This window comes from Mauremys reevesii, linkage group 25 (assembly GCF_016161935.1).
Source record: "Mauremys reevesii isolate NIE-2019 linkage group 25, ASM1616193v1, whole genome shotgun sequence".
NCBI lineage: Eukaryota > Metazoa > Chordata > Testudines > Geoemydidae > Mauremys > Mauremys reevesii.
In genome coordinates, this window is record NC_052647.1 from 13021466 (window position 1) to 13046006 (window position 24541).

General features: G+C 70.4%; 1 protein-coding gene across 1 annotated transcript in view; it reads left to right on the forward strand.

The window, feature by feature from the left end:
• Window positions 1-24541, forward strand: part of LOC120390945 (collagen alpha-1(XI) chain-like) — a 34307-nt gene that overhangs the window by 9644 nt on the left and 122 nt on the right. The window contains exons 5-41 of the mRNA XM_039514046.1: window positions 195-317; window positions 815-961; window positions 2825-2953; window positions 3053-3235; window positions 4299-4346; window positions 4696-4737; window positions 4829-4891; window positions 5035-5109; window positions 7214-7297; window positions 7406-7462; window positions 8189-8242; window positions 8555-8608; window positions 9742-9795; window positions 10266-10319; window positions 10414-10467; window positions 10552-10596; window positions 11364-11417; window positions 11490-11534; window positions 12222-12275; window positions 12562-12606; window positions 12805-12858; window positions 13634-13678; window positions 13922-13975; window positions 14904-14948; window positions 15741-15794; window positions 17012-17119; window positions 17200-17253; window positions 17358-17411; window positions 17569-17613; window positions 19037-19090; window positions 20219-20263; window positions 20898-20951; window positions 21333-21385; window positions 21465-21518; window positions 21988-22095; window positions 24120-24209; window positions 24299-24352. Coding sequence (XP_039369980.1) covers window positions 195-317; window positions 815-961; window positions 2825-2953; window positions 3053-3235; window positions 4299-4346; window positions 4696-4737; window positions 4829-4891; window positions 5035-5109; window positions 7214-7297; window positions 7406-7462; window positions 8189-8242; window positions 8555-8608; window positions 9742-9795; window positions 10266-10319; window positions 10414-10467; window positions 10552-10596; window positions 11364-11417; window positions 11490-11534; window positions 12222-12275; window positions 12562-12606; window positions 12805-12858; window positions 13634-13678; window positions 13922-13975; window positions 14904-14948; window positions 15741-15794; window positions 17012-17119; window positions 17200-17253; window positions 17358-17411; window positions 17569-17613; window positions 19037-19090; window positions 20219-20263; window positions 20898-20951; window positions 21333-21385; window positions 21465-21518; window positions 21988-22095; window positions 24120-24209; window positions 24299-24314 — 2451 coding nt within the window. The 3' untranslated portion in view covers window positions 24315-24352. The remainder of the gene's footprint in view (window positions 1-194; window positions 318-814; window positions 962-2824; window positions 2954-3052; window positions 3236-4298; window positions 4347-4695; window positions 4738-4828; window positions 4892-5034; window positions 5110-7213; window positions 7298-7405; window positions 7463-8188; window positions 8243-8554; window positions 8609-9741; window positions 9796-10265; window positions 10320-10413; window positions 10468-10551; window positions 10597-11363; window positions 11418-11489; window positions 11535-12221; window positions 12276-12561; window positions 12607-12804; window positions 12859-13633; window positions 13679-13921; window positions 13976-14903; window positions 14949-15740; window positions 15795-17011; window positions 17120-17199; window positions 17254-17357; window positions 17412-17568; window positions 17614-19036; window positions 19091-20218; window positions 20264-20897; window positions 20952-21332; window positions 21386-21464; window positions 21519-21987; window positions 22096-24119; window positions 24210-24298; window positions 24353-24541) is intronic.

Genomic DNA, 24541 nt, shown 5'->3' on the forward strand with positions numbered 1-24541 from the left:
CTGCCCGCTCCCCCCGCCCCGGCCTGGCGGGTCCCAGCCAGCTCCTCGCAGCTGCGGCCGCGGGGCTGGCCCAGACCCAGGCGGGCCGGCGAGCTGGGCTGGGGGGGAGGGACTCGGACATTCCCCCCGCCCCCACGGGCTCACCCCGCGGTGCCTCAGCCCCTGCTCAGCCCATTTTATCTCCCCCCCCCCAGGGCGATGTCCAGCAGCTGCTGATCTCTCCGGACCCCCGGGCAGCCCTGCACTACTGCGAGACCCTCATGCCGGGGTGCGACGTGCCGCTGCCCTACGGCCTGCTGGGCCTGTTCCCCGAGGAGGTAGGTGCCCCCACCCCACCCTGTGGGCTCGGCCCGGCTCCAGGCGGCCAGGGGCACCCACGGCTGCTAGGAGATGCCCAGCTGGGCTTGGCACGGCCGGAGCCTGCATCAGCGGCTGGGGGCGTCTCCGTCCGGGCTCGGATGAGTCACGGACGGGGCCTGGGACCGCGCCCCTGGGGCAGCCGACCCCGCCCTGACAGAGCAGCCCTGTGTGTCCTGGGCAGCCCCCGCCCCTCGCCCCGCTGTGAGCTGAGGTCTCTGCTGCCCCTTGCCCGGCTTGGGGGGAGCCCCCTGCCCCCAGCGCGCCCAAGCCACAGCCGGCCCTCGAGAGCACTTGGGGCGTAGCCGGATGGGGCCGGAGCCTGGGAGCCCCCAGGTGCCCGGGCTCTCGCCCCCCCAGTGCCAGCGCGGGGGTTCCCCACGCCAGCCTGCGGCTCTCTCACGCCCCTCTCTGTCTCTCCCCCGTTCTCCGGTCGCCCCCGTCCTGCCCCGTGCAGAGCGGGCCGGAGCCCACGGCTGCCCCCGCCCGGAGGAAGGGCAGGAAGGGCAAAGGGAAGGGCAAACGCAGGGGCAAAGGCAAGAAGAAGAGGAACAAGGAGCAGGCGGAGAAGCAGGACACCGCGCCCACCGCGGGGCCGGGCCAGGTAGAGAGGGACTAACCCGCCGCTGCCTGTGCCTAATCCTGCTGCCGGCTAACCCAGCTCTGCCTCGCCTGCCTCACGGGCCCCACCCACGCCCCCCGGCCCAGCGGAGGCGCTGGTTCCTGCCCCGCCCCGGGGCCGGGAGCGCCCAGCCGAGTGCCACACGGGTGCCAGGGCTGCCTCCCTGCAACCACGGCACCCCCAGCGCAGCCCTTCCCGGACGCAAGCTGCGGCCTGTGGGGAGCCCTGTGGGGAACGGGCCCCGGTGCCCCCTCGCCCGCCCCGGAGACCCCAGAGCCGCAGCCTGTGGGGAGCCCTGTGCCAGGGCCCGTTCCCCGCGGTGCCCCCTTGCCCGCCCCGGAGACCCCAGAGCCGCGGCCTGTGGCAAGGGGGGTGGGCGAGAGGAGAGAGATCCATCCATGCGTCTGTCCTTCCGTGCGTCCGTCCGTCCATCCGTGTGTCCGTCTGTCCATCCATCCGTGTGTCCACCTGTGAATCCGTCCATCCACCCCCTCCTCCCCTCCTTACACCCCCCAATACTTTAGCCACCTCCCCCAGCCCCGCTCCATCTCCCCCTCTGGCCCAGGCCCCTCCTGCTAGGCACCGCAGCCGCTCAGCTCCCAGGCTGGGGCAGGGTAGGGCAGGGAGCCGGGGGCTGGGTTGGGTTAGCCACGGGCGTGGGGGGGGGCCCTCGCCACAGGCCTTGGACCCCTCTGGGCAGAGCAGTGTCTGAGCTGCGCCCCTGGGAACGGGAGGGCGGAGGGCTGGGACGGGGAGCGAGGCCCCCCCAGGAGTGGGGCCAAGGCTGCAGCTGGCGGATGTGGGGCAGGGCAGGAGGGGAGCCGTGAGTCACGCTTGGCTGGGAGGTCGGGGGTGGGGTGGGGTGGGGGGGCGATTCCTTCCCCGGCTCCGGAGCCCTTGGCTGCTGCAGGCCTGTGCCGGAGCAGGGAGCGGGCGGATGTGACCTGGGACTGTTGCAGGAGGCTACAGTGGGGATGAGAGTAAATCTCCCTGCGCTGAACCCTGAGCCAGGAGCGGGGTGAGGAGAATTCACCTGCCCGGGAGGGGAGGGGGCAGAGCGGCTGGAGGGATTTTTAGTATCAGTTTGGGCTGGGGGGGGCAACGCAGGGAACCCCAGGCTGGGGGCTAAGCTCCCTGAACCCCCAGAAGGACCTGACTGAGGGGTCCTGGCTGTGCCCACAAGCTCTGCTGGAGCCTGCGTCCCTACTGTCCAATCAACCTTCTGTGTCCCTGGCTGGCTGAGAGTCCCGGTGAGTCCCAGGAAGGGGGTGCAGGGCCCCGACTCCCCCACACTCCGTGACAAGGCCTGTGACCAAGTGGGGGGTTTCTTGGTTTTTCCAAGGTTTGCACGCGGGGGGGTGGGGTGGGAAAGGCCCTGGGGGTGCAGAGCGAGGGGCTCCCTGGGGGCCCACGGCAGAGACAGACGTGCTGAGGCTCCGAGAGGTGGAGGGGCTGGACCCCCGGGAAGGGCTGTCTCACCGGAGGGGGGTCCCCCCATGGACCACACGGGGCCACGAGTGGGCACGACCAGGGAGTCCGTGACAACCCCCCCGTTGGATCCTGCGCCTGGCACTTGCTGCTCGTGCCCGGGTCAGCACAGGACTCAGTGCTGGGGGGAGCTGGACCAGGCCCCACAGCACCTGGGTGGGTACAACGCTCCCCACAGCAGGAGGTGCCCCTGCCCCCCAGCCACCCCCTCGCTGCCCCCCAGCTACTCCCTTGGCTGCCCCCCCAGCTGCCCTCCAGCCAGTCCCTCCCCCCCGGCGTGCCATGCCCAGGGTGGGGCCGTCCTGGGCACTGACCTTTCTCCCCTAATGCCCCGTTTTCTCTCCACTGCCCCTTGAGGAGGCCCCGACCCAAGCAGCCCCTGCACTGGAGGCGACCCCGTCTGGGGAGGAGCACGTCACCCCGCTGCCCGGTACCGCCCCTGCCAGCACCGTGACCATCAGCCTGAACCTGCCCGAGGCCTACGAGGTACCGCGGCCGGGGGAGGGGGCTGGAGGGATGCAGTGGGGCACACAGCTGTCACCCCCCGCAAACGCCAGTGACCCTGGCTCCTGCTCTCGTCTGCAGGACCTGGGAGAGGAGCACGGGATCTGGGTGGATGGGGACCCCAGGGCCAACAGCACTGAACCCCCCGACTACGCCCTGAGGGAGTATGAGGAGTACGACGACGGGGAGCCCCCGGGCCGTGACGCCAGCCAGGAGCGCTACGACCCTGCCGAGCGACGGGAAACCCTGCGCCAGGCCATCCGGGTACGAGCGGGACGGGCGCCAGGGGCAGGGGCGGCTCTACAAAGTAGGCTGCCCCAAGCAGCGCGGAGCGCTGCGCCGCCCTTCCCCAGTCCCGCGGCGGGTCCCCTCTTCCCGCGGCTCCGGCATCCTGGGGAGGGCGTCATTTGGCTCCGGTTGAGCTCCTGCCGGCATGCCTGCTGCAGGTCCACCGGAGCCCGGGACGAGCGGACCTGCCGCAGTCATGCCTGCGGGAGCTCAACTGGAGCCGCGGGAAGACGGGACCCGCCGCAGTCATGCCTGCGGCAGGTCCGCTGGTCCCGGGCTCCGGGGACCTGCCGCAGGCATGCCGGCGAGCTCCACCGAGCCAAATGACGCCTCCCAGGATGCCGCCCCCAGCAGGCGCTTGGCCCGCTGGTGCCTAGAGCCGCCCCTGGCCAGGGGGGATGGGCCACCGGTGGGCCCAGGGCACTGGTGGAGACGGGGAGCAGGCGGGAATGGGGGGGACGGTGCCGGGGATGGGGCACCGGTGGGCCTAGGGCACTGGTGGAGACGGGAGCGGTGGGAATGGGGATGGTGCCGGGGATGGGGCACCGGTGGGCCCAGGGCACTGGTGGAGACGGGGAGCAGGCGGGAATGGGGGGACGGGCACCAGGGGGACGGTGCCGGGGATGGGGCACCGTGGGCCCAGGGCACTGGTGGAGACGGGAGCGGGTGGGAATGGGGATGGTGCCGGGGATGGTGCACCGGGGATGGGGCACCGTGGGCCCAGGGCACTGGTGGAGACGGGGAGCAGGCGGGAATGGGGGGACGGTGCCGGGGGGGATGGGGCACCGGTGGGCCCAGGGCACTGGTGGAGACGGGGGTGCTGGGGGGTGCCGGGAAGCGGGCGGGAAGCGGGGGATGGGGCACCGGCCTCTGGGTTTCTCCTTGGGGCCTCTCGTAATCAGTCGCTCGCCCAGAGCCAGGCCTGCGGGCGGGGGCAGGGGGTGGCGAGGGCAGGCCTGGCCTCTGGGCTTGGGAGGCTGGTTGGGGGGGGCTGGGACAGTTGCCGCCGGTGTCACCCTGCCCCGTGCGTCCCTTGCAGGAAGCCGGCCGGAAGGGGGAGAAGGGGGAGCCGGCCGCCATCGAGCCCGTGAGTACCAGCGCGGCCGGTGGTGCTGCGGCCTGGGGGAACCCGCCCCAGGGTCCCTCGTCCTGCAGCCAAGCCAGCCGGGCCGGGGGTGGGGGGTGGGACTGGCCCCTGGCCAGGTCGGGCTGTGCGGGGGGCCCTGGCTAAAGGGAACCAGGCTGTGGGGGGCTCAGCCCCTCCCGTGAGGCCCCCCTGGGTCCCGTCCAGCTGACCGGCCCTGGGGAGCTGGGTGGCGCAGCAGGGGGGCTGGGGGCCGTGGGTTCGATCCTGCTGGGTGCTGGGGCTGCGTGAGGGGCCGGATCCCCAGTCGGGGGTCGGGACGCGCTGCCCTAACTGGTTCTTCCCCTCCTAGGGCCGGCGATTCGACGGGCCGCCGGGAGCCCCGGGCCCAGCGGTGAGCACCAGGCGCTGGGGGGAGCGGGAACCGGGGGGAGGGGGGTTGCTGGGTCTCTGCAGAGACTGAGGTTCCTCTGTGTCTCTCGCAGGGCGAGATGGGCCCCCCAGGGCCGGTGGGGCCGGCAGGGCTGCCGGGGGACCCTGGCGAGCAGGTAAGCAGCCGTGGTGCCGGAGCCTGCCGAGCCGCGGGGGGCGGGGGGCTCAGGAATGGCCGGCATGCTCCCCGCCGCGGGGGCTGCGAGTCCCTGCCTGCGCCGCCTGCTGATTGATGGGGGGCTCCTCTCCTCCCCCACAGGGCCCTGCGGGGCGGCCGGGGCTGCCGGGAGCCGACGGGGGCCGGGGGCCTCCGGGGACCATGATCATGCTGCCGGTAGGTGGGGGTGTCCCCGTGGGCTGTGCGGGGCAGGACAGGCCGGGGTTGTGGGGGCTGGTGTCCATCGAGGGGGACTCTGGGTAGGGCTGGGGGCTGGTGCGCAGGCGGGGCAGGGCTGCTCCTGCTCTGTGGGGCGGGGCTGGTGCTCAGGCGGGGCAGGGCTGCTCCCTGCTCTGTGGGGGCAGGGGCTGGTGCCCAGGCGGGGGCAGGGCTGCTCCCTGCTCTGTGGGGCGGGGGCTGGTGCCCAGGCGGGGGCAGGGCTGCTCCCTGCTCTCTGGGGCGGGGGCTGGTGCCCAGGCGGGGGCAGGGCTGCTCCCTGCTCTGTGGAGGGTGGGGGCTGGTGCCCAGGCGGGGGCAGGGCTGCTCCCTGCTCTGTGGGGCGGGGGCTGGTGCGCAGGCGGGGGCAGGGCTGCTCCCTGCTCTGTGGGGCGGGAGCTGGTGCGCAGGCCGGGGCAGGGCTGCTCCCTGCTCTGTGGGGCGGGGGCTGGTGCGCAGGCGGGGGCAGGGCTGCTCCCTGCTCTGTGGGGGCGGGGCTGGTGCCCAGGCGGGGGCAGGGCTGCTCCTGCTCTCTGGGTAGGGCTGGGGGCTGGTGTGCAGGCAGGGGCAGGGCTGCTCCCTGCTCTGTGGGGGCGGGGGCTGGTGCGCAGGCGGGGCAGGGCTGCTCCCTGCTCTGTGGGGGCGGGGGCTGGTGCCCAGGCGGGGGCAGGGCTGCTCCCTGCTCTGTGGGGCGGGAGGCTGGTGCGCAGGTGGGGACAAGACTGCTCCCTGCTCTGTGGGGGTGGGGGCTGGTGCGCAGGCGGGGGGCAGGGCTGCTCCCTGCTCTGTGGGGGCGGGGCTGGTGCCCAGGCGGGGGCAGGGCTGCTCCCTGCTCTGTGGGGCGGGGGCTGGTGCGCAGGCGGGGGCAGGGCTGCTCCCTGCTCTGTGGGGCGGGGGCTGGTGCGCAGGCGGGGGACAAGGCTGCTCCCTGCTCTGTGGGGCGGGGCTGGTGCCCAGGCGGGGGCAGGGCTGCTCCTGCTCTGTGGGGGCGGGGGCTGGTGCGCAGGCGGGGGACAAGGCTGCTCCCTGCTCTGTGGGGCGGGGGCTGGTGCCCAGGCGGGGGCAGGGCTGCTCCCTGCTCTCTGGGGTGGGGGCTGGTGCGCAGGCGGGGGCAGGGCTGCTCCCTGCTCTCTGGGGGCGGGGGCAGGGCTGCTCCTGCTCTGTGGGGCGGGGGCTGGTGCCCAGGTGGGGGCAGGGCTGCTCCCTGCTCTGTGGGGCGGGGGCTGGTGCGCAGGCCGGGGGACAAGGCTGCTCCCTGCTCTGTGGGGCGGGGGCTGGTGCGCAGGCGGGGGCAGGGCTGCTCCTGCTCTGTGGGGGCTGGGGGCTGGTGCCCAGGCGGGGGACAAGGCTGCTCCCTGCTCTGTGGGGCGGGAGGCTGGTGCCCAGGCGGGGGCAGGGCTGCTCCCTGCTCTGTGGGGCGGGGGCTGGTGCCCAGGCGGGGGCAGGGCTGCTCCCTGCTCTGTGGGGCGGGGGCTGGTGCGCAGGCGGGGGACAAGGCTGCTCCCTGCTCTGTGGGGGCGGGGGCTGGTGCCCAGGCGGGGGCAGGGCTGCTCCTGCTCTGTGGGGCGGGGGCTGGTGCCCAGGCGGGGGACAAGGCTGCTCCCTGCTCTGTGGGGGGCGGGGGGCGGGTGCGCAGGCGGGGGCAGGGCTGCTCCCTGCTCTGTGGGGCGGGGGCTGGTGCGCAGGCGGGGGACAAGGCTGCTCCCTGCTCTGTGGGGCGGGGCTGGTGCCCAGGCGGGGCAGGGCTGCTCCTGCTCTGTGGGGGCGGGGGCTGGTGCGCAGGCGGGGGCAGGGCTGCTCCTGCTCTGTGGGGGCTGGGGGCTGGTGCCCAGGCGGGGGACAAGGCTGCTCCCTGCTCTGTGGGGCGGGAGGCTGGTGCCCAGGCGGGGGCAGGGCTGCTCCCTGCTCTGTGGGGGGCGGGGGGCTGGTGCCCAGGCGGGGGGGGGGGGCAGGGCTGCTCCCTGCTCTGTGGGGGGCGGGGTCAGGGGGTTGATGCCCTGGCAGGGGGGGCCCGGCTGCTCCCCGCCCTGTCGCTGACCCGGGTGCTGCCCTGTTCCCCCCCCAGTTCCAGTTCGGCGGCGACTGGCCCAGGGGCCCCACGGTGTCCTTCCAGGAGGCCCAGGCGCAGGCCGTCCTGCAGCAGGCCAAGGTAGGGCCGGGGCTTGCGCCCGCGCCGGGATCCGCACCCAGGCCCCCTCCCTCGCTCGCCCCCGAGCCCCGTCTCTGCCCCGGCCTCACCGGGCTCCTTCTCTTCCAGCTCTCCATGAAGGGACCCCCAGGCCCCATGGGTTTGACCGGCCGGCCGGGCCCCCTGGTGCGTGGTGGGGCTGCGGAGATACCGGGGGGGGGGCAGCATGGGGTAGGGGGGGTATCTTGGTGTTTGTTTTCAGGGTGTAAAGTAACCCCAAGGGCTGGGTGGGCCGGCCTGGGGGCAGGGAATGGGACGTGGGAGGACAGCGTGGGGCTAGCTTGGGGGGCAGGGAATGGGACGTGGGGGGGAGCAGCGGGGGGGCCAGCTCTGGGGGGCAGGGAGTGGGACGTGGGGCGGAAGCAGGGGGCAGCTTGGGGGCAGGGAATGGTACGTGGGAGGGTGGCAGCAGGGGCCAGCTCTGGGGGCAGGAAGTGGTACGTGGGGGCCGCAGCGGGAGATGGCTCCAGGGGCAGGGAATGGGACGTGGGAGGACAGCGTGGGGCTGGCTTGGGGGCAGGGAATGGGACGTCGGGAGCAGCGGGGGCCGGCTCGGGGAGGGCAGGGAATGGTACGTGGGAGGGTGGCAGCAGGGGGCCAGCTCTGGGGGCAGGAGTGGGACGTGGGGGCAGCAGCGGGGAGATGGCTCCAGGGGGCAGGGAGTGGGACGTGGGAGGACAGCGTGGGGCTGGCTTGGGGGGCAGGGAATGGGACGTGGGGGGGAGCAGTGGGGGGGCCGGCTTGTGGGGGCTGAGCCAGGTCATGGCCTTTCCTCCGCCAGTGACTCTGACCTGGGGACTGTCACCTGCCTCCAGCCCCCACATTGAGGATTTTCTCGTTTGTTTTTTGTAGGGTCTCCCTGGAAATCCCGGCCTGAAAGGGGACTCAGGAGACATGGGGCCTCAGGTGAGCTGGGTGACCCCAGGGAGCTCCCTGTGCCGTGGGGCAGGGGGTGCTGGGCACTGGGGGGAGGGGGTTTGAGGCTGGTTTTGGTGGGGGGTGGTCAGTGCCCGGGCGGGCTGGGGGGCCATGGGGAGCGGGCTGGGGCCAGTGTGGGGCCCAGTGAGGGGCAGAGTCTGGAGGGAGGGAGGGAGGATGGGGGCCTGTGGGGGGGTTGGGGCGTGGGGCCTGGTGGGTGGTGGGGGGCAGGTGGCACAGGACCTGGGGGGCCCAGCTGGGGGTGTCGAGTGGAGCCCTCAGCCCTTCTTTCTCCTGCAGGGTCCGCGGGGGATGCGGGGCCCACTCGGCCCGCCAGGGAAAGGGGGCAAACGGGTGAGTGCCGCTGCCCGTGGGGGCGCAGGCTGGGGGTGCCCGAGGGACTGTCCCCCTCCCGCCCGGCCAGGGGCTCCTGGCAATGCAGCGCCCGCCCCAAGGGCAGTAAAACGACAGTGGAGTTCCTGCCCCGGTACCTCTGCTCCGTGCCCCTCACGCCCCCGTGCGCCCCCCAGCACCCCCCTCAGGGACCCCGTCCCTGCCCCGGCTCCTGCCCGTCGGTGCCGCGACTCGCCCTGAACCTGCCCGGCAGCGCGGTGGGGCCCCGATCCCGCCCCGGCCCAGCGAGGGCCTGGTCACGGCTCAGAGCAGTGGGGCCGTGCCCCCCCCGGGGTCCCTTACCCCCCCTCTGGGGTCCCTTACCCCCCCTCTGGGGTCCCTTGCCCCCCCCCAGGAGTCCCTTACCCCTGGGTCCCTTGCCCCCAGGAGTCCCTTGCCCCCGGGTCCCTTACCCCCTCTGGGGTCCCTTGCCCCCCCCCGGGGTCCCTTACCCCCCCTCTGGGGTCCCTTGCCCCCCCCGGGGTCCCTTGCCCCCCCGGGGTCCCTTGCCCTCTGGAGCAGGCTCAGCCCTGGCCGCCCAGCTTCGCTTTGCCCCCTGGGGCCGGCCCCCGGGTCCCGCCCGGCCACAGGGCCTGGGGGTAAACGTGTGACCGATCCGGGAAGCCCACAGCCAGGGGCTGTGGCGGGGGCAGGCTGTCCCCCCCCAGGACTTTCCTGAGGGGGCAGGGGATCCCCGCTTGGCTGTGAACGAGCACCAGCCCTCCCCTAAGGATGGGGCCCCCGGGGGCCCATCCCTTAGCTGGCACAGACACGGCCCCGCTGGTCACTCACCAGGCCTGGTCGTGTCTGAGCTGCGCCTGGGGGACCCTGACGGGGGCTTTGAACTGTCCTCAGTGCAGCCAGGGTGCCCCCCCGGGGAGAGGCCAGGGGCTGAGCCCGCAGTGGGGGTCCGCGGCCCCCCGGGAGCTCAGCCGAGCCGGTGCTTTGTTCCACGCGCGCTGGGGGCCCAGCCCCAAGGCTGCCAGTCCCTGCCGAGGCCCCAGACACTCCCCCCAGAGCCCCCCGAGCCCCCCTCAGCCGGCCTGGCCTGCAGCGCCGGAACCAGCCGCTCACACCCTTGACGTGTTTTGCAGGGTCGCTCTGGGGCGGATGGTGCCAGGGGTCTCCCGGGGGACACCGGACCCAAGGTCTGTGGCTGGATTGAGATCCCTGGTTGGGGGAGGGCGGGGGCTGGGAGGCAGGACTCCTGGGTTCTCTCTCTAGCTCCGGGAGGGGAGCAGCTGGTGGGTTGCAGGGGGTGGGGCCCGGAGCTCTGGTTCTGCTCCCAGCCTTGCCCCAAACTGCCCGGCTGTGTGGCTGGGTGAGCCCCTGCCCCTCTGGGGCCTCAGTTTCCCTCCTCTGACACGAAGAGGCGACTCTGCGGCCGGCTGCCCGGGTCCTGCGCGGCCTCACTTCCGAGAGGCTTTGCAGATGGAGCTCGGCCTGGCAGGGACAACGGGGGGAGATAAGGGGCTGGCTGAGGGGCCGTGGCGGGGAGCAGAGCCCTCTGGGGTGGGGCAGGGGGTGTCTGGGCCCCCCACACGCCCTGTGTGCTGGGCCTGGTCCCTGCCCCACTTCCCGCTGGGCCTGCGTGGCTAACACCCCCTCCCCCCCGTAGGGCGACAGGGGCTTCGAGGGGCTGCCGGGGCTGCCGGGCGAGAAGGGTCTCAAGGTAAGTGTGAGCCCCCCCCGGCCCCAAGGGGCAGGTGTGAGCCCCCCTCCCCCGCCAGTCCCACAAGCCTCACCTCTCGCTCTCTCTCCTGCAGGGGGACGTGGGGAAGCCGGGCCCCCCGGGCCCCCCAGGAGAGAATGGAGCCAAGGTAAGGGCCCCAGGTGGGAAGGGGGCGCGGGTGCTACTGGACCCAGTGTGGCCCCCCCCCTCAGTTCTGCTCTCTCTCTCCTAGGGCTTGGGCGGCCTGCCAGGACCCAGGGGGCAGCCTGGGGAGCCCGTGAGTACCCCACACTGGACTGGCGGAGCTGGGGGCAGGACTCCTGGGTTCCCTCCCTGGCTGTGGGAGGGGGTGGGGGCTAGGAGTTAGAGCTGGGGAGGCTGGGGGGCAGGACTCCTGGGTTCCCTCCGGGGCTGTGGGTGGGGGTGGGGGTCGGAGTTCGTGCAGGGGAGGCTGGGGGGCAGGACTCCTGGGTTCCCTCCCTGGCTGTGGGAGGGGGTGGGGGTAGGAGTTAGAGCAGGGGGCTGGGGGCACGACTCCTGGGTTCCCTCCCTGGCTGTGGGAGGGGGTGGGGGTAGGGGTTAGAGCAGGGGGCTGGGGGCAGGACTCCTGGGTTCCCTCCTGGCTCTGGGAGGGTGAGGGTAGGAGTTAGAGCAGGGGACTGGGGCAGGACTCCTGGCTGGGTTCCCTCCTGGCTCTGGGAGGGGTGGGGTAGGGGTTAGAGCAGGGGACTGGGGGCAGGACTCCTGGGTTCCCTCCCTGGCTGTGGGAGGGGGTGAGGGTAGGGGTTAGAGCAGCGGGGGCGGGGGGCCAGGACTCCAGGGATCCCTCCCTGGCTCTGGGAGGGGGTGAGGGTAGGGGTGAGAGCAGGGGTGGGCAGGACTCCTGGGTTCCCTCCCTGGCTCTGGGAGGGGGTGAGGGTAGGGGTTAGAGCAGGGGGGGCAGGACTCCTGGGTTCCCTCCCTGGCTGTGGGAGGGGGTGGGCTCTGGTGGGGTGGAGGGGCTGGTACTCTCAGACAGTCTAATTTCTCTTTCTTGGTCCGTAGGGCGTGCGCGGCTTGGTCGGCTCCCGCGGCCCCCCTGGCCCCCCAGGACAGCCGGTAGGAATCCTGTCTATGTGCCCCCCCCATGTGTTTGCTGCCCCCCACTGACGCTCTCCCCTTCCCCCGCAGGGCGTGAGCGGCATGGACGGCGCGCCTGGGCCCAAGGGCAACGTGGTGAGAGCGGGGGGGGGCCGACCCTGGGGGTGCCGGGTGGTGTGGGGGCCTGTGGGGGCATAAGGGGCTGTGGGATGTTGGGGGCTGTGGGATGTGTGGGGCTGTAGGGAGCCTATGGGGCTAAGGGGCTGTGGGATGTGTGGGGCCTGTGGGGGCTGTAGGGAGCCTATGGGGGCTAAGGGCTGTGGGATGTTGGGGGTGGGGTTTGTGGGGGCTAAGGGACTGTGGGATGTGGGGCCTGTGAGGGGCTGTAGGGAGCCTTGGGGGGGCTAAGGGGCTGTGGGTTGTGTGGAGGCATGGGGGCCTGTGGGGGCTAAGGGGCTGTGGGATGTTGGGGGTGGGGGTTTGTGGGGGCTAAGGGACTGTGGGATGTGTGGGGCCTGTGAGGGGCTGTAGGGAGCCTATGGGGGGCTAAGGGGCTGTGGGATGTTGGGGGGCATGGGGGCCTGTGGGGGGCTAAGGGGCTGTGGGATGTGTGGGGGCCTGTGGGGAGCCTGTGGGGGGCATAAGGGGGGGGGCTGGCTCAGGCCTGGGGCTCCCAGTGGCAGATGCAGCAGGATGCATGGGGGCTCTGTTCCCCTCTGGGGCTGGGCCCCCCCAGCTGGACCCGAAGCCCCGTGTGCTGGTGGCTGAGCAGGGTGGGGGGCAGCCTGTGCCCACCCCTCACGGATGCTGCTCTCTCCCCAGGGGATCCAGGGGGAACCGGGCCCCCCCGGCCAGCAAGGGACCCCCGGACCCCAGGTACGTCCATCACCCACACGGGGGCCAAATGTGGGTCAATGGGGCGAGGCCGGATCGCTCCCCCTGCCCCCCTTCACTAACAGTGGGGGAGGTGGGCCAGTGCTCCCCACCCCCCCCAGCCGGTCCCATGGTGGGGCCTGGCCTGGCCTTGTGGATGGGCTGGCACATGGGACGGGGGTGGGACTGCGGTAGGGGTGTGGTGATGCCGGGGGGTTGGGGCCCGGGTGTGGCGGGGGGGGGGGATGTACCCCATCCCCCTGTGACCCATCTCTGTTCTCTCCGCCAGGGCCTGCCTGGCCCCCAGGGGCCCGTCGGGATGCCGGGGGAGAAGGTGAGTGTGGGGAGGGTGTGGGGCTGGGGTGGGGGATGGGCACCGGGCCTCCTGTGACCCCCAGCTGGCCCCACGGCGGGGTTGGGGGCACGGAGCGATGGCTCTGCGGGGTGCCCATTGCGGGGCCCCATGGCGGCTGCGAGGGGGGCGGCAGGGTCTGACGGGGGCGCCCCCATGACGTGTCCTTTCTCCGCGCAGGGGCCGCCGGGGAAGCGGGGCCTGCAGGGCGTGGCTGGCGCCGACGGCCCCCCCGTAAGTACTGGGGGCTCAGACCCCGGCCTGGGCTTGGCCGGCACATCCCTCCCAGGAGCAAACACACCGGCAGAGCACGGCATGTCCCCCGGCACACATGCACCCCTGCTGCTATGCCCCGGGAACCCCACCTCCCAGCATGCCCCAGGAGCAAACACACCGGCAGAGCACGGCATGTCCCCGGCACACATGCACCCCCTGCTGCTATGCCCCCGGGAACCCCACCTCCCAGCATCCCCAGGAGCAAACACACCGGCAGAGCATGGCATGTCCCCCGGCACACATGCACCCCCGCTGCTATGCCCCCGGGACCCTCCCAGCATCCCCAGGAGCAAACACACAGGCAGAGCACGGCATGTCCCCCGGCACACATGCACCCCCGCTGCTATGCCCCCGGGACCCTCCCAGCATCCCCAGGAGCAAACACACCGGCAGAGCACGGCATGTCCCCCGGCACACATGCACCCCCGCTGCTATGCCCCCGGGAACCTCCTCCCAGCATGCCCCCATGAACAAACACACAGGCAGAGCACGGCATGTCGTCCCCCGGCACACATGCACCTCCCCGCTGCTATGCCCCCGGGAACCTCCTCCCAGCATCCCCAGGAGCAAACACAGGCAGAGCACGGCATGTGCCCCAGCACGTCTCCCGGGCACACTCTCCCTGGCATTTCCTCCATCCCCTCTCTTCTGTCCCCTGCCGCCAGGAGCTCGATGGGGGTGGGGACAGCGGGGCTGGCGCTAACCTCCCCGTGTCCCTTGTGCTTCCTCGCAGGGTCACCCGGGCCGAGAGGGGCCGGGCGGGGAGAAAGGGCTCCAGGTACGGAGCCCCCGGGGCCTGGGCGGCCCCCCATTGGGGCAGGTGGGGAGCAGGTGTGGGGCAGCCGCACGCCCCGGGGCCACAGCACCGTCCCCACGGTGCCCGGTGGGGGGTCATGCGAGCGGGGGGCCGGTGGGGTCCTGGGGGTCATGCGAGCGGGGGGCCGTGAGGGGCTTGGGGGTCAGTTCCATGGCGGGGGCCACGGGCAGCAGGGCTGGCAGGTCTGACGCTCTCTCGCCCTAGGGCCCAGCTGGCGCCGTGGGACCCGTTGGCTACCCAGGCCCCCGTGGGGTCAAGGTGGGTACGGCCGGGCCCCAGTGATGGGACCCTCCCTGGGGGGGGGCATGGTGCTGCCCTTCCCCCACCCCCGGCCATCAGCCAGGCCAGCCCCACGGCAGGGTCAGAGCCCAGATGGGAGCTGCCCTCTGCCATGCCAGCGCCTCCCCCTGCGACCCCGGTAACCCCCCAGGGCCCCTCCCCCCACGTGCCCTGGGGCCTCCCCCCCCACACGTGCCCTGGGGCCTCCCCACACGTCCCAGCGCCTCCCTGTGACCCCGGTAACCCCCAGGGCCCTCCCCACGTGCCCTGGGGCCTCCCCACACGTGCCCTGGGGCCTCCCCACACGTCCCAGCGCCTCCCCTGTGACCCGGTAACCCCCAGGGCCCCTCCCCACGTGCCCTGGGGCCTCCCCACACGTCCCAGCGCCTCCCCTGCGACCCGGTAACCCCCAGGGCCCCTCCCCACGTGCCCTGGGGCCTCCCCGTGTCCCAGCGCCTCCCCTGCGACCCGGTAACCCCCAGGGCCTCTCCCCACGTGCCCTGGGGCCTCCCCCCCCCCCCGTCCCAGCGCCTCCCCCTGCGACCCCGGTAACCCCCCAGGGCCTCTCCCCCCACGTGCCCTGGGGCCTCCCCCTGCGACCCCGGTACCCCCCCAGGGCCCCTCCCCCCCTGTGCCCTGGGGCCTCCCCGTGTCCCAGCGCCTCCCCTGCGACCCCAGTAACCCCCCAGGGCCCCTCCCCCCACGTGCCCTGGGGCCTCCCCTGTGTCCCAGCGCCTCCCCCTGCGACCCCCGTACCCCCCCAGGGCCTCCCCACGTGTCCGGAGGCCTCTCCCCGTCCCCTCCCCAGTCCCGGAGCCCCCCAGCCCTGCACTCCGGGAGCAGTTGCTGCCGCCACAGTGCTCGGGCCCCAGAGTCCTGCTCTGACCCCCCTCCCCCGTCTCTGCAGGGGGCCTTCGGAGCCAGGGGCCTGAGGGGAAGCAAAGGGGAGAAGGTAAGGAGGGGGGGACGGGGGGGGGACACCAGCTGGGACCTGCCAGGTGACAAGGGGAAAAAAAATGTCTCACTGCTGGGGTGGGGCCTGCAGGGAGAATCATGGGCTGGGGCTGGACTAGCAGGGCCTGCGGGGCGGGAGTGAGGGGCACCGGCAGCGCTGTGGGGGGCTGGGCTGGCAGGGGCTGCGGGTCGGGAGTGAGGGGCACCGGCAGCACTGGGCGGGGCAGGGCTGGGCTGGCAGGGCCTGCGGGTCGGGAGTGAGGGGCACCGCAGCACTGGGGGCAGGGCTGGGCTGGCAGGGCCTGCGGGTCAGGAGTGAGGGGCACGGGCAGAGCTGGGGGGGGCAGGGCTGGGCGGGCAGGGGCTGCGGGTCGGGAGTGAGGGGCACCGGCAGCACTGGGCGGGGGCAGGGCTGGGCTGGCAGGGCCTGCGGGTCGGGAGTGAGGGGCACCGGCAGCACTGGGGCAGGGCTGGGCGGGCAGGGGCTGGGTCGGGAGTGAGGGGCACCGGCAGCACTGGGGGCAGGGCTGCATGTCGGGAGTGAGGGGCACCGCAGCGCTGGGGGCAGGGCTGGGCGGGCAGGGGCTGCGGGTCGGGAGTGAGGGGCACCGGCAGCACTGGGGTGGGGCAGGGGCTGCGTGTCGGGAGTGAGGGGCACCGGCAGGGCTGGGGTTGGGTGCTGGAGACCCATGTTGGTCGTTAAGGGGATGAGGTCCCAGTTCACTCCGAGAGGGGGACCCCCCAGGTTTCGGGGTTGGCCCTGCCTGGCCTGACCCGTGTCTCTGTCCAGGGAGAAGACGGATTCCCCGGCTTCAAGGGTGACATGGGCCACAAGGGCGACAGGGTGAGCGGGGCCCCTCCTGGCGTGGGTGGGGGCGTTGACTGCACATTTCACTGCAAATTGTGGGGCGTTTCCTACCGGCTGGGCCTGTCACAGCTGGGCAGTGGGGCAGGGACACAGCGGAGGGGGTTGGTCTTTGGGTGTGGGGCAGGAGGGGGAGGGGTGGGGGGTGTCACGGGGTCCCCGGGCGCTGCTCTGGGGCTGCTCCCCACCAAGCCAGGCAGGACTCTGGGGAGCCTCCTCTCCCTCGGAGCAGCCTGTCTGCAGGGCAAGCAGCTCCCACGGCTTCACCTCCTGGGTCTCTCCTTGGAGCATTCAGCCTCCTCTGCCCTCCGTGCGCTTCCCACAGCGAGTCCCCCCGGTGGGGTCCTGGGGGGGCCACAGGGTCCTGCCCCCCCACTTCGCAGTCAGACGTGACTCTCAGCCAGCCAGTAACACAGAGGTTTATTCGCTGACAGGAACAGGGTCTAACACAGAGCTTGTAGGTACAGAGAACCAGACCCCTCGGCCGGGTCCATTCTGGGGGGCAGTGAGCCAGACCCCCACGTCTGCCCTCACTCCCCGTCCCCAGCCAGCTCCAGACTGACCCCCCCCTCCAGCCCCTCCTCTCTGGGCTTGTCTCTTTCTGGGCCAGGAGGTCACCTGGTCTCTTTGTCTCCAGCACCTTCGGTTGGCACCTTTGAGGGGAGGGGCCCAGGCCAGCAGGAGACGGGGTGTCGCCATTCTCTGTGCTGACACCATCACAGGGGCCTTCTTGGGCTCTGCAACTTTCACACCCGCTGATCCCGCGCCTAGTCCAGGGGTTCTCAGACGTTTGTACTGGTGACCCCTTCACACAGCAGCCTCTGAGTGCGACCTCCCTTATGAATTAAAAACACGTTTAATATATTGTAAATGCTGGAGGCAAAGTGCGGCTTGGGGTGGAAGCTGACAGCTCGCGACCCCCCACATAATACCCCCCTGTTTGAAACCCCCTGAGCTAGAGACGTAAGAAATGCAAAGGGGAAACTGAGGCACCCACACCGTATTCAGAGAAAACTGTAAGAACATCCCCAGTTCGTCACACGGGGCTCTGGGTGTGGGGCAGGCGGGGGAGGGGTGGGACTTGGGGGCAGGAGGGGGGCTCTGGGCCAGCGGGTGAAGAGGGTGGCACAGGGATAGCCCCACTCCTGAATGCGGCGCTATCCTGGCCCTGGGGGGCGTCTCTCTCTCCATTGCAGGGCGATCTGGGGCCGCTGGGGCCGCGGGGGGAGGATGGCCCCGAGGGGCTGAAGGGCCAGCAGGGTCCCATGGGGGAGGCAGGCGCCTCCGGCCCAGCGGGGGAGAAGGTGAGTGCGTCTCCGTCCCCTCGCCCCCGCGTCCGGGCCGGGGCCCTGCCACGTCTCAGCTCCGTTCTCTCTCCCTGCAGGGGAAGCTGGGCGTGCCAGGCCTGCCGGGCTACCCTGGCCGCCAGGGCCCCAAGGTAAGTGGGGGGCAGGAGTCTGGGGCCTCGGAGCCCACGGCATCCTGGGAGGGGGCCCCCAGGCCCCCCGGCTTCACCCCCCTAACCCGTGCTCTCCCCCGCAGGGCTCTGCTGGCTTCCCGGGCCCCCTGGGGCTTGCAGGGGAGAAAGGAAAGAGGGTGAGTGAGCCGGGCCCCTGATATAAATATGGGCTCCCAGGTGGTGGCAGGCGGGCAGCGGGCCTTGGCTGCAGGCGTGGGGCGGGTGTGCCCGTGGGGCAGGGCAGTGCCACACACAGTATTTCACCCACGCTGCCGTGTTGTTCTCCCCTCGCAGGGCAAGGCTGGCCAGGCCGGGCAGACGGGAGAGCGTGGAGCTCCGGTGAGCGGCCCCAGACACCCCCTGGCCCCCCTCAGCGCTGCGGGGACAGGCCAAGGAGCTGGCTCTGTCCCCCGGTGACAGCCCCCATGTTCCCCAGCTACCAGCCCGGACACCCCCATGACCCAGTGACCGGCCGAGCCCTTTAGCCCCCCACATCCCACAGTGACCGGCCCCAGAGCCCCCCATGCCCCAGTGACTGGCTGAGCCCTTTAACCTCCCCACCCCCACAGCTGGGCCCCAGAGCTCCCCCCAGCCAGCGCTGAGCAGGCCCCGGTGCCCCCCATCTGCCAGGCCCTGGTCTCCGGCAGCCCACCCCACGCTGCACCTGCTCTCCCTCTGTGACGATGCGGTTCTGGCGGGACCCAACTGAGGTGCCAATTCAGGACCAATGGTGTAAACAGGGCAGTTACGGCCCCAGGCTGGGGGTTTTCCACCTCTAAGGCACCAAACCAGCCAGACCGAGAGGACTTTGGTCTCACCCCACTGGCTAACCACAAGTCACACAAGCAATTTCCTTAGACACTCCAGTCTCCCAGTATCACCACCAGTGCCACTCGTCCTGGGGATGAATGGTTATGAAAACCAACACCCCAATAAAAGAAACAGGTTCTCTCGATCCCAAAGGACCAAGCCCCAGACCCAGGTCAATATACACATCAGATCTTACCCACAAATCACGCTGTTGCCAATCCTTTAGAATCTAAAATCTAAAGGTTTATTTACAAAGGGAAAAAGGTAGAGCTGAGAGCTAGAATTGGTTACATGGAATCAACTCCATCCAGCAATGGCAAAGTTCTTAGTTCAGGCTTGCAGCAGCGATGGCATAAACTGCAGGTTCAAATCAAGTCTCTGGAACATCCCCCACTGGGATGGGTCAGTCAGTCCTTTGTGTAGAGCTTCAGTTTGTAGCAAAGTCCCTCCAGAGGTACGAAGCAGGATTGAAGACAAGATGGAGATGAGGCATCAGCCTTAGATAGGCTTTTCCAGGTGTAAGACCCTCTTTGTTCTCACTGTGGAAAATTACAGCAAAATGGAGTCTGGAGTCACATGGGCCAGTCCCTGCACTTTGCTGAGTCACAAGGCGGATCTGCCTTCTCTCCATGGGTCAGTTGTGTAGCTGATGGTCCTTAATGGGCCCTCAAGCAGGCCAGGCAGAGCTAACACCAACTTGTCTGGGGTGTCACCCAGAAGCAGAGCACAATACAAAATACAGACAGTACAGAGCCAATACTCATAACTTCAACTACAAAATGACACATGCACCCAGACAGCATCATCCTAACCAGCAACCCAGAACCTGGCCTTACACACCTTATACGACCCCTTTACATAAGATTTGGTGCCACTACAGGACCTTGGTTGCAAACCATGTTCTATATGGTCCCAGATTCTGTCACTAACGTGACCCCCTCTCTCTGCCCAGGGCCTGCCAGGGGAGCGAGGCCAGATGGGGCCAACGGGGAAGCCGGGCCCGAAGGTACCTCAGGGTCTGGCTGTGCAGCACCAGCCCCACCCGCTCCGTCCGTCCGTCTGTCTGTGTCGGTGTCCACCAGCCGGGTATTAGCCAGCCCCCCCGTGCCCAATCTCGGCCCCCCTGCCCCGTGGTTACAGCACCCTGGCCCCACTCCATGGGGCGTTGGGGACCCGGCCCAGCTCCCTGCCATCCCCCCATTGACCTCTGCCCCCCATACCCAGCACCCTCCCTCTGCCCAGCGCCCCCCCAGCGCCCGGTGCCACCCGGTTCCCCCTGGCACCCAGCACCCCCAGCGCCCGGTGACCCCCAGCGCCCCGTCCTCCTCCCCTGGCACGTCTGCCATGCATCCCCCCCCGCTCCGCCCCCCCCCAGTTCCTGCCTCGTCCATCCCCTTGACTCACCCCTGCCCAGCACCCTCCCTCTGCCCAGCGCCCTCCCCCGGCGCCCCCCAGCGCCCCGTCCTCCTCCCCTGGCACCCCTGCCATGCATCACCCCGCTCTGCCCCCGTTCCTGCCTCGTCCATCCCCTCGACTCACCCCTGCCCAGCGCCCTCCCCCAGCGCCCGGTGCCACCCGGTGCCCCCTGGCACCCAGCACCCCCCCCAGCGCCCGGTGACCCCCAGCGCCCCGTCCTCCTCCCCTGGCACCCCGGCCATGCTTCCCCCCCCGCTCCGCTCCCCCCCCAGTTCCTGCCTCGTCCATCCCCTCGACTCACCCCTACCCAGCGCCCTCCCCCAGCGCCCGGTGCCACCCGGTTCCCCTGGCACCCAGCACCCCCAGCGCCCGGTGACCCCAGCGTCCCGTCCTCCTCCCCTGGCACCCCTGCCATGCATCCCCCCCCGCTGCCCCCCCCCGTTCCTGCCTCGTCCATCCCCTCGACTCACCCCTGCCCAGCACCCTCCCCCAGCGCCCGGTGACCCCCAGCGCCCGGTGACCCCCAGCGCCCCGTCCTCCTCCCCTGGCACGCCTGCCATGCATCCCCCCCGGCTCCGCCCCCCCCCCAGTTCCTGCCTCGTCCATCCCCTCGACTCACCCCTGCCCGGCGCCTGTCCCGGCTGGCCTGTGCTCTGGCGCAGGGTCCCCGACCCTGAGCGGGAGCCTGGCCGCCCTCAGCCTGGTTCTCTGTCCCCAGGGCGACGCCAGCCATGACGGGGCCCCCGGAGCTGGAGGGGAGAAGGTGAGTCTGAGCGGGGACCCCACGGGCTGGCCAGTGTCTGTGAGCGTGGGGGGGATCCCCACCAACCCCCCTTGCCCTGGGGGGGGACAGCCACCCAGGGGGCCAGGGCCTTTGTGGGGCTTGGGGCATGGGGGGATACAGGGGTCCTGGGGGGCTGTGGGAGAGGGTGGGGGAGGGGAAATGAGGGGTGTCACGGAGTGTGGGGGAGTCCGGCCCTGCACCCCCCTTCCTGGGCTCTCAGTGACTCTCAGCCAGCCAGTAACACAGAAGGTTGATTGGACACAGGAACCCAGGCTCCAGCAGAGCTTGTGGGCACAGCCAGGACCCCTCAGTCAGGTCCCTCTGGGGGTGCAGGGAGCTTATTTCCCAGCTTGGGATTCCCTGCACTGCACCCCCCAGCCCCAAACGGAAACTGACCCACCCTCTCCCCTCGGCCCCCTGCCTTTGTGCAGCTCCCCGCAGAGGTGTTGACCTCCCCTCCCCCTGCCTGGCTCAGGTTACAGGCTCAGGTATTGTCCATCACCCAAAGTCCTCCCCGGCTCTCCCATCCCCCACACAGACAGTCCCTGCTCCATCACAAGGGGCTCTGGGTGCTGTCCCCCTTGTGCTCACAGCTGTTCTCCTGCTCTCCCAGGGCCCCCAGGGGCCACAGGGCCCCAACGGTTTCCGAGGCCCGAAGGGGCCGCCCGTAAGTACAACTCACCTTCCCCCCGGGGCTGGGAACAAACTCTCCTGGGGGTCCCTCCTGCAGGGTTGGGGTTCAGGGAGAGCCATTACTGGAGAGCTGCGTGGGGCAGCACTGGGGGGATCTGGCCAGGTGGTGTGTGGGGCGGCTCTGGGTTGGGGAGGTGTGTGGGTGGGACCAGAGGGGAGGCACGTGGGGCGGCCTGGGTTGGGGGGAGGCATGTGGGGCGGCCCTGGGTTGGGGGGAGGCGCGTGGGGCGGCCCTGGTGGGGGTCTGGCTGGTTGGTGCGTGGGGCGGCCCTGGGTTGGGGGGAGGCGCGTGGGGCGGCCCTGGGGGGGATCTGGCCGGTTGGCACCCGCAGCCCCTGACTCTGCGCCTTGGCAGGGTCCGGCCGGGAAGGACGGGCTGCCCGGACACCCAGGACAGCGCGGGAGCCGGTGAGTCCCCGCCCCTGTTGCCGTCCCAGTGGGGCCTGGCTGCAGGGGCTGCCCGACACTCACCCCCGTCTCTCCGCAGGGATACCACGGCAAGACCGGCCCCCCCGGCCCCACGGGGGTGGTGGGACCCCAGGTGAGTGAGCCCTGGCCCCCCGGCCCCGCACCCCCCGGCCCCCCGATCCCCGGCCCCATGCCCGCCCGGCCCCGCCCCGGCCCCATGCCCGCCCCGCGCCCCAGCCCCGGCCCCATGCCCGCCCCAGCCCCGCGCCCTCGGGAGCTTGGGCCCGTCTCCCTGTTGGTGGCCTGTGATCCCCCCCCCGCTCTCCAGGGGGGGGCATCGCTGGACTGGGGGCACGGCGCAGTCAGCAGGCCTGTCCTGCAGGGGGCGCCCTGCTCCCCCTCTGGGCCCACGGGGTCCAGCTGGCCAGGCCAGGCCCCCACAGGCCTTGGGGGGTGGCAGGGCTGATGTGGGGCGTCTGACCCCCCCCGGCCCGGCTGCTGTGGGGGTGGGGCTGCCCCTTCTCTTGCAGGGCCCAGCAAGCCCCCCATTGGATCCAGCCCACCCTGCCCCACCTCACTGTTGCCCCTTCTCTGCCCCTCAGGGTAGCTCGGGCGAGACGGGCCCCATTGGAGAGCGGGGGCATCCTGGCCCCCCGGGTCCCCCTGGGGAGCAGGGGCTGCCAGGGGCTGCCGGCCGGGAAGGGGCCAAGGTAGGTGCCATGCTGGGGGCAGGGGGAGCAGGGGCTGTGTGCACACGCGCCCCCCAGTTCCTGCTTGTGCAGCAGGCAAGCAGGCCTGACCAGGGGCTGGGAGCCCGGACGCCTGGGTTTTCTGCCCGGATCTGGCAGGGGAGTGGGTGGCTCCGATGCTCTGGAACGGCTCTGTATGAAGCCAGCCAGGTCTGGGGTGGCACAACTCCCCTTACGGCACCTGTCACCAGGTGTGTGGGGTGGGACCGGGGAGGAGCCAGCGTCCAGCGTCCCTGCTCGCACCACACACTTCCCCTTGGTGGGTCGAGCTGGACGGGACCCCTGGGAAGCCAGAGGGCCCTGCCCCCCCACTCCGCAGTCAGCCGTGACTCCCAGCCAGCGTAAAACAGAAGGTTTATCCGTCGGCAGGACGACAGCGTAGAACCGAGCTTGTTATTACCGACATCAGTGGCTTCCAGCCAAGTCCTTCTTGGGAGGCCTGGGCCAGACACTCCGGATTCCGCCTCTTCCAGCCGCCCCACCTCCAACATCCCCCTTGATGGGGGCCGGTTTTGTTCAATATCTTCATTAACGATCTGGAGGATGGTGCGGGCTGCACCCTTAGCAAGTTTGCAGATGACACTAAACTGGGAGGAGTGGTAGATACGCTGGAGGGTAGGGATAGGATACAGAGGGACCCAGACAAATTAGAGGATTGGGCCAAAAGAAATCTGATGAGGTTCAAGAGTCCTGCACTTAGGACGGCAGAATCCCCTGCACTGCTACAGACTAGGGACCAAATGGCTGGGCAGCAGTTCTGCAGAAAAGGACCTAGGGGTTACGGTGGACGAAAAGCTGAATATGAGTCAGCAGTGTGCCCTTGTTGCCAAGAAGGCCAATGGCATTTTGGGTTGTATAAGTAGGGGCATTTCCAGCAGATCGAGGGATGTGATCATTCCCCTCTACTCAGCACTGGTGAGGCCTCATCTGGAGACTGTGTCCAGTTTTGGGCCCCACACTACAAGAAGGATGTGGATAAATTGGAGAGAGTCCAGCGGAGGGCAACAAAAATGATTAGGGGGCTGGAGCACATGACTTATGAGGAGAGGCTGAGGGAACTGGGATTGTTTAGTCTGCAGAAGAGAAGAATGAGGGGGGATTTGATAGCTGCTTTCAACTACCTGAAAGGGGGTTCCAAAGAGGATGGATCTAGACTGTTCTCAGTGGTAGCAGATGACAGAACAAGGAGTAATGGTCTCAAGTTGCAGTGGGGGAGGTTTAGGTTGGATATTAGGAAAAACTTTCACTAGGAGGGTGGTGAAGCACTGGAATGGGTTCCCTAGGGAGATGGTGGAATCTCCTTCCTTAGAGGTTTTTAAGGTCAGGCTTGACAAAGCCCTGGCTGGGATGATTTAGTTGGGTTTGGTCCTGCTTTGAGCAGGGGGTTGGACTAGATCCCTCCTGAGGTCCCTTCCAACCCTGAGATTCTATGATTCTATGATTCTATGCTGCTCCTCTTCCTTCTCTGTCTCTCACTTCCAGGGCAAAAGGTGTCACCTGCTCACACCCACCTGGGTCTCAGGTTACACAGGTGCAAATACCTGGGCAGCCTCACCTGCCCCGGGGCCTCAGCAAAATCAGACCCCCAGTTCCCACCACCTGAGTATTGGTGCAGCACACAGGGAAACTGAGGCACACACAGTATTAGTGCAGGACAGTAAGACTCACATGCAACATAACAAGACGAATAAACCCCCACTTCATCACAGGGCCTGGGGTCAGCTGCTCAGGGCTCCCTGGCAAACTGTCACCTTCTTCCCGCTCTTCTCGTGCCCAGCACCTACTCCGGCCCCCCGTGTTCTGCCTCGGCCTGCTGGGCCCCCTCACTGCTCCCCGTACGGGCCGGGGGCTCGGCACCCCCAGCCAGCTCTGGGGAATGGGGGGCTGTGCCCTGCCCCCTCGGCTCTGGTAGGATGAGGGGCGTTTGCCTGCGGTGGGGGTGTGGGAGGGGTCCCCACTCACTGCTAACCGTCTCTGTCCCCTAGGGTGACCCTGGCCCGGCTGGCCTGCCGGGGAAGAGCGGCCCCCCGGGAATCCCTGGCTTTCCCGGCGCCAGGGCCGCGCCCGGCGAGACGGTGAGTGCTGCCTGGGCGGGGGGCGGTGAGGGCAGGTGCTGGGATGGGGCACCCGCGCGTGTAACGGTCCTGTCTTGTCTCCTCCACAGGGCCCAGCCGGCCTGAAGGGCAGGGAGGGGCCTCCCGGGCCCCCGGGCCCCCCAGTGAGTAGCTGGCCCCGTGGCCCCATCCCCTCTCCAGGGGAGCCCAGTGCTGGGGTGGGGGCCCACAGGGGACTTCTGGCGGGAAGGGAAGGGGGTTTGGGGACTCTTGGGGGGCCTTTGGGGGGCTGGAGCTCTGGGGGGCTGTCGGTGGCAGGGTCAATAGGGGTCTGGGGGGGCTGTCAGGGCAGG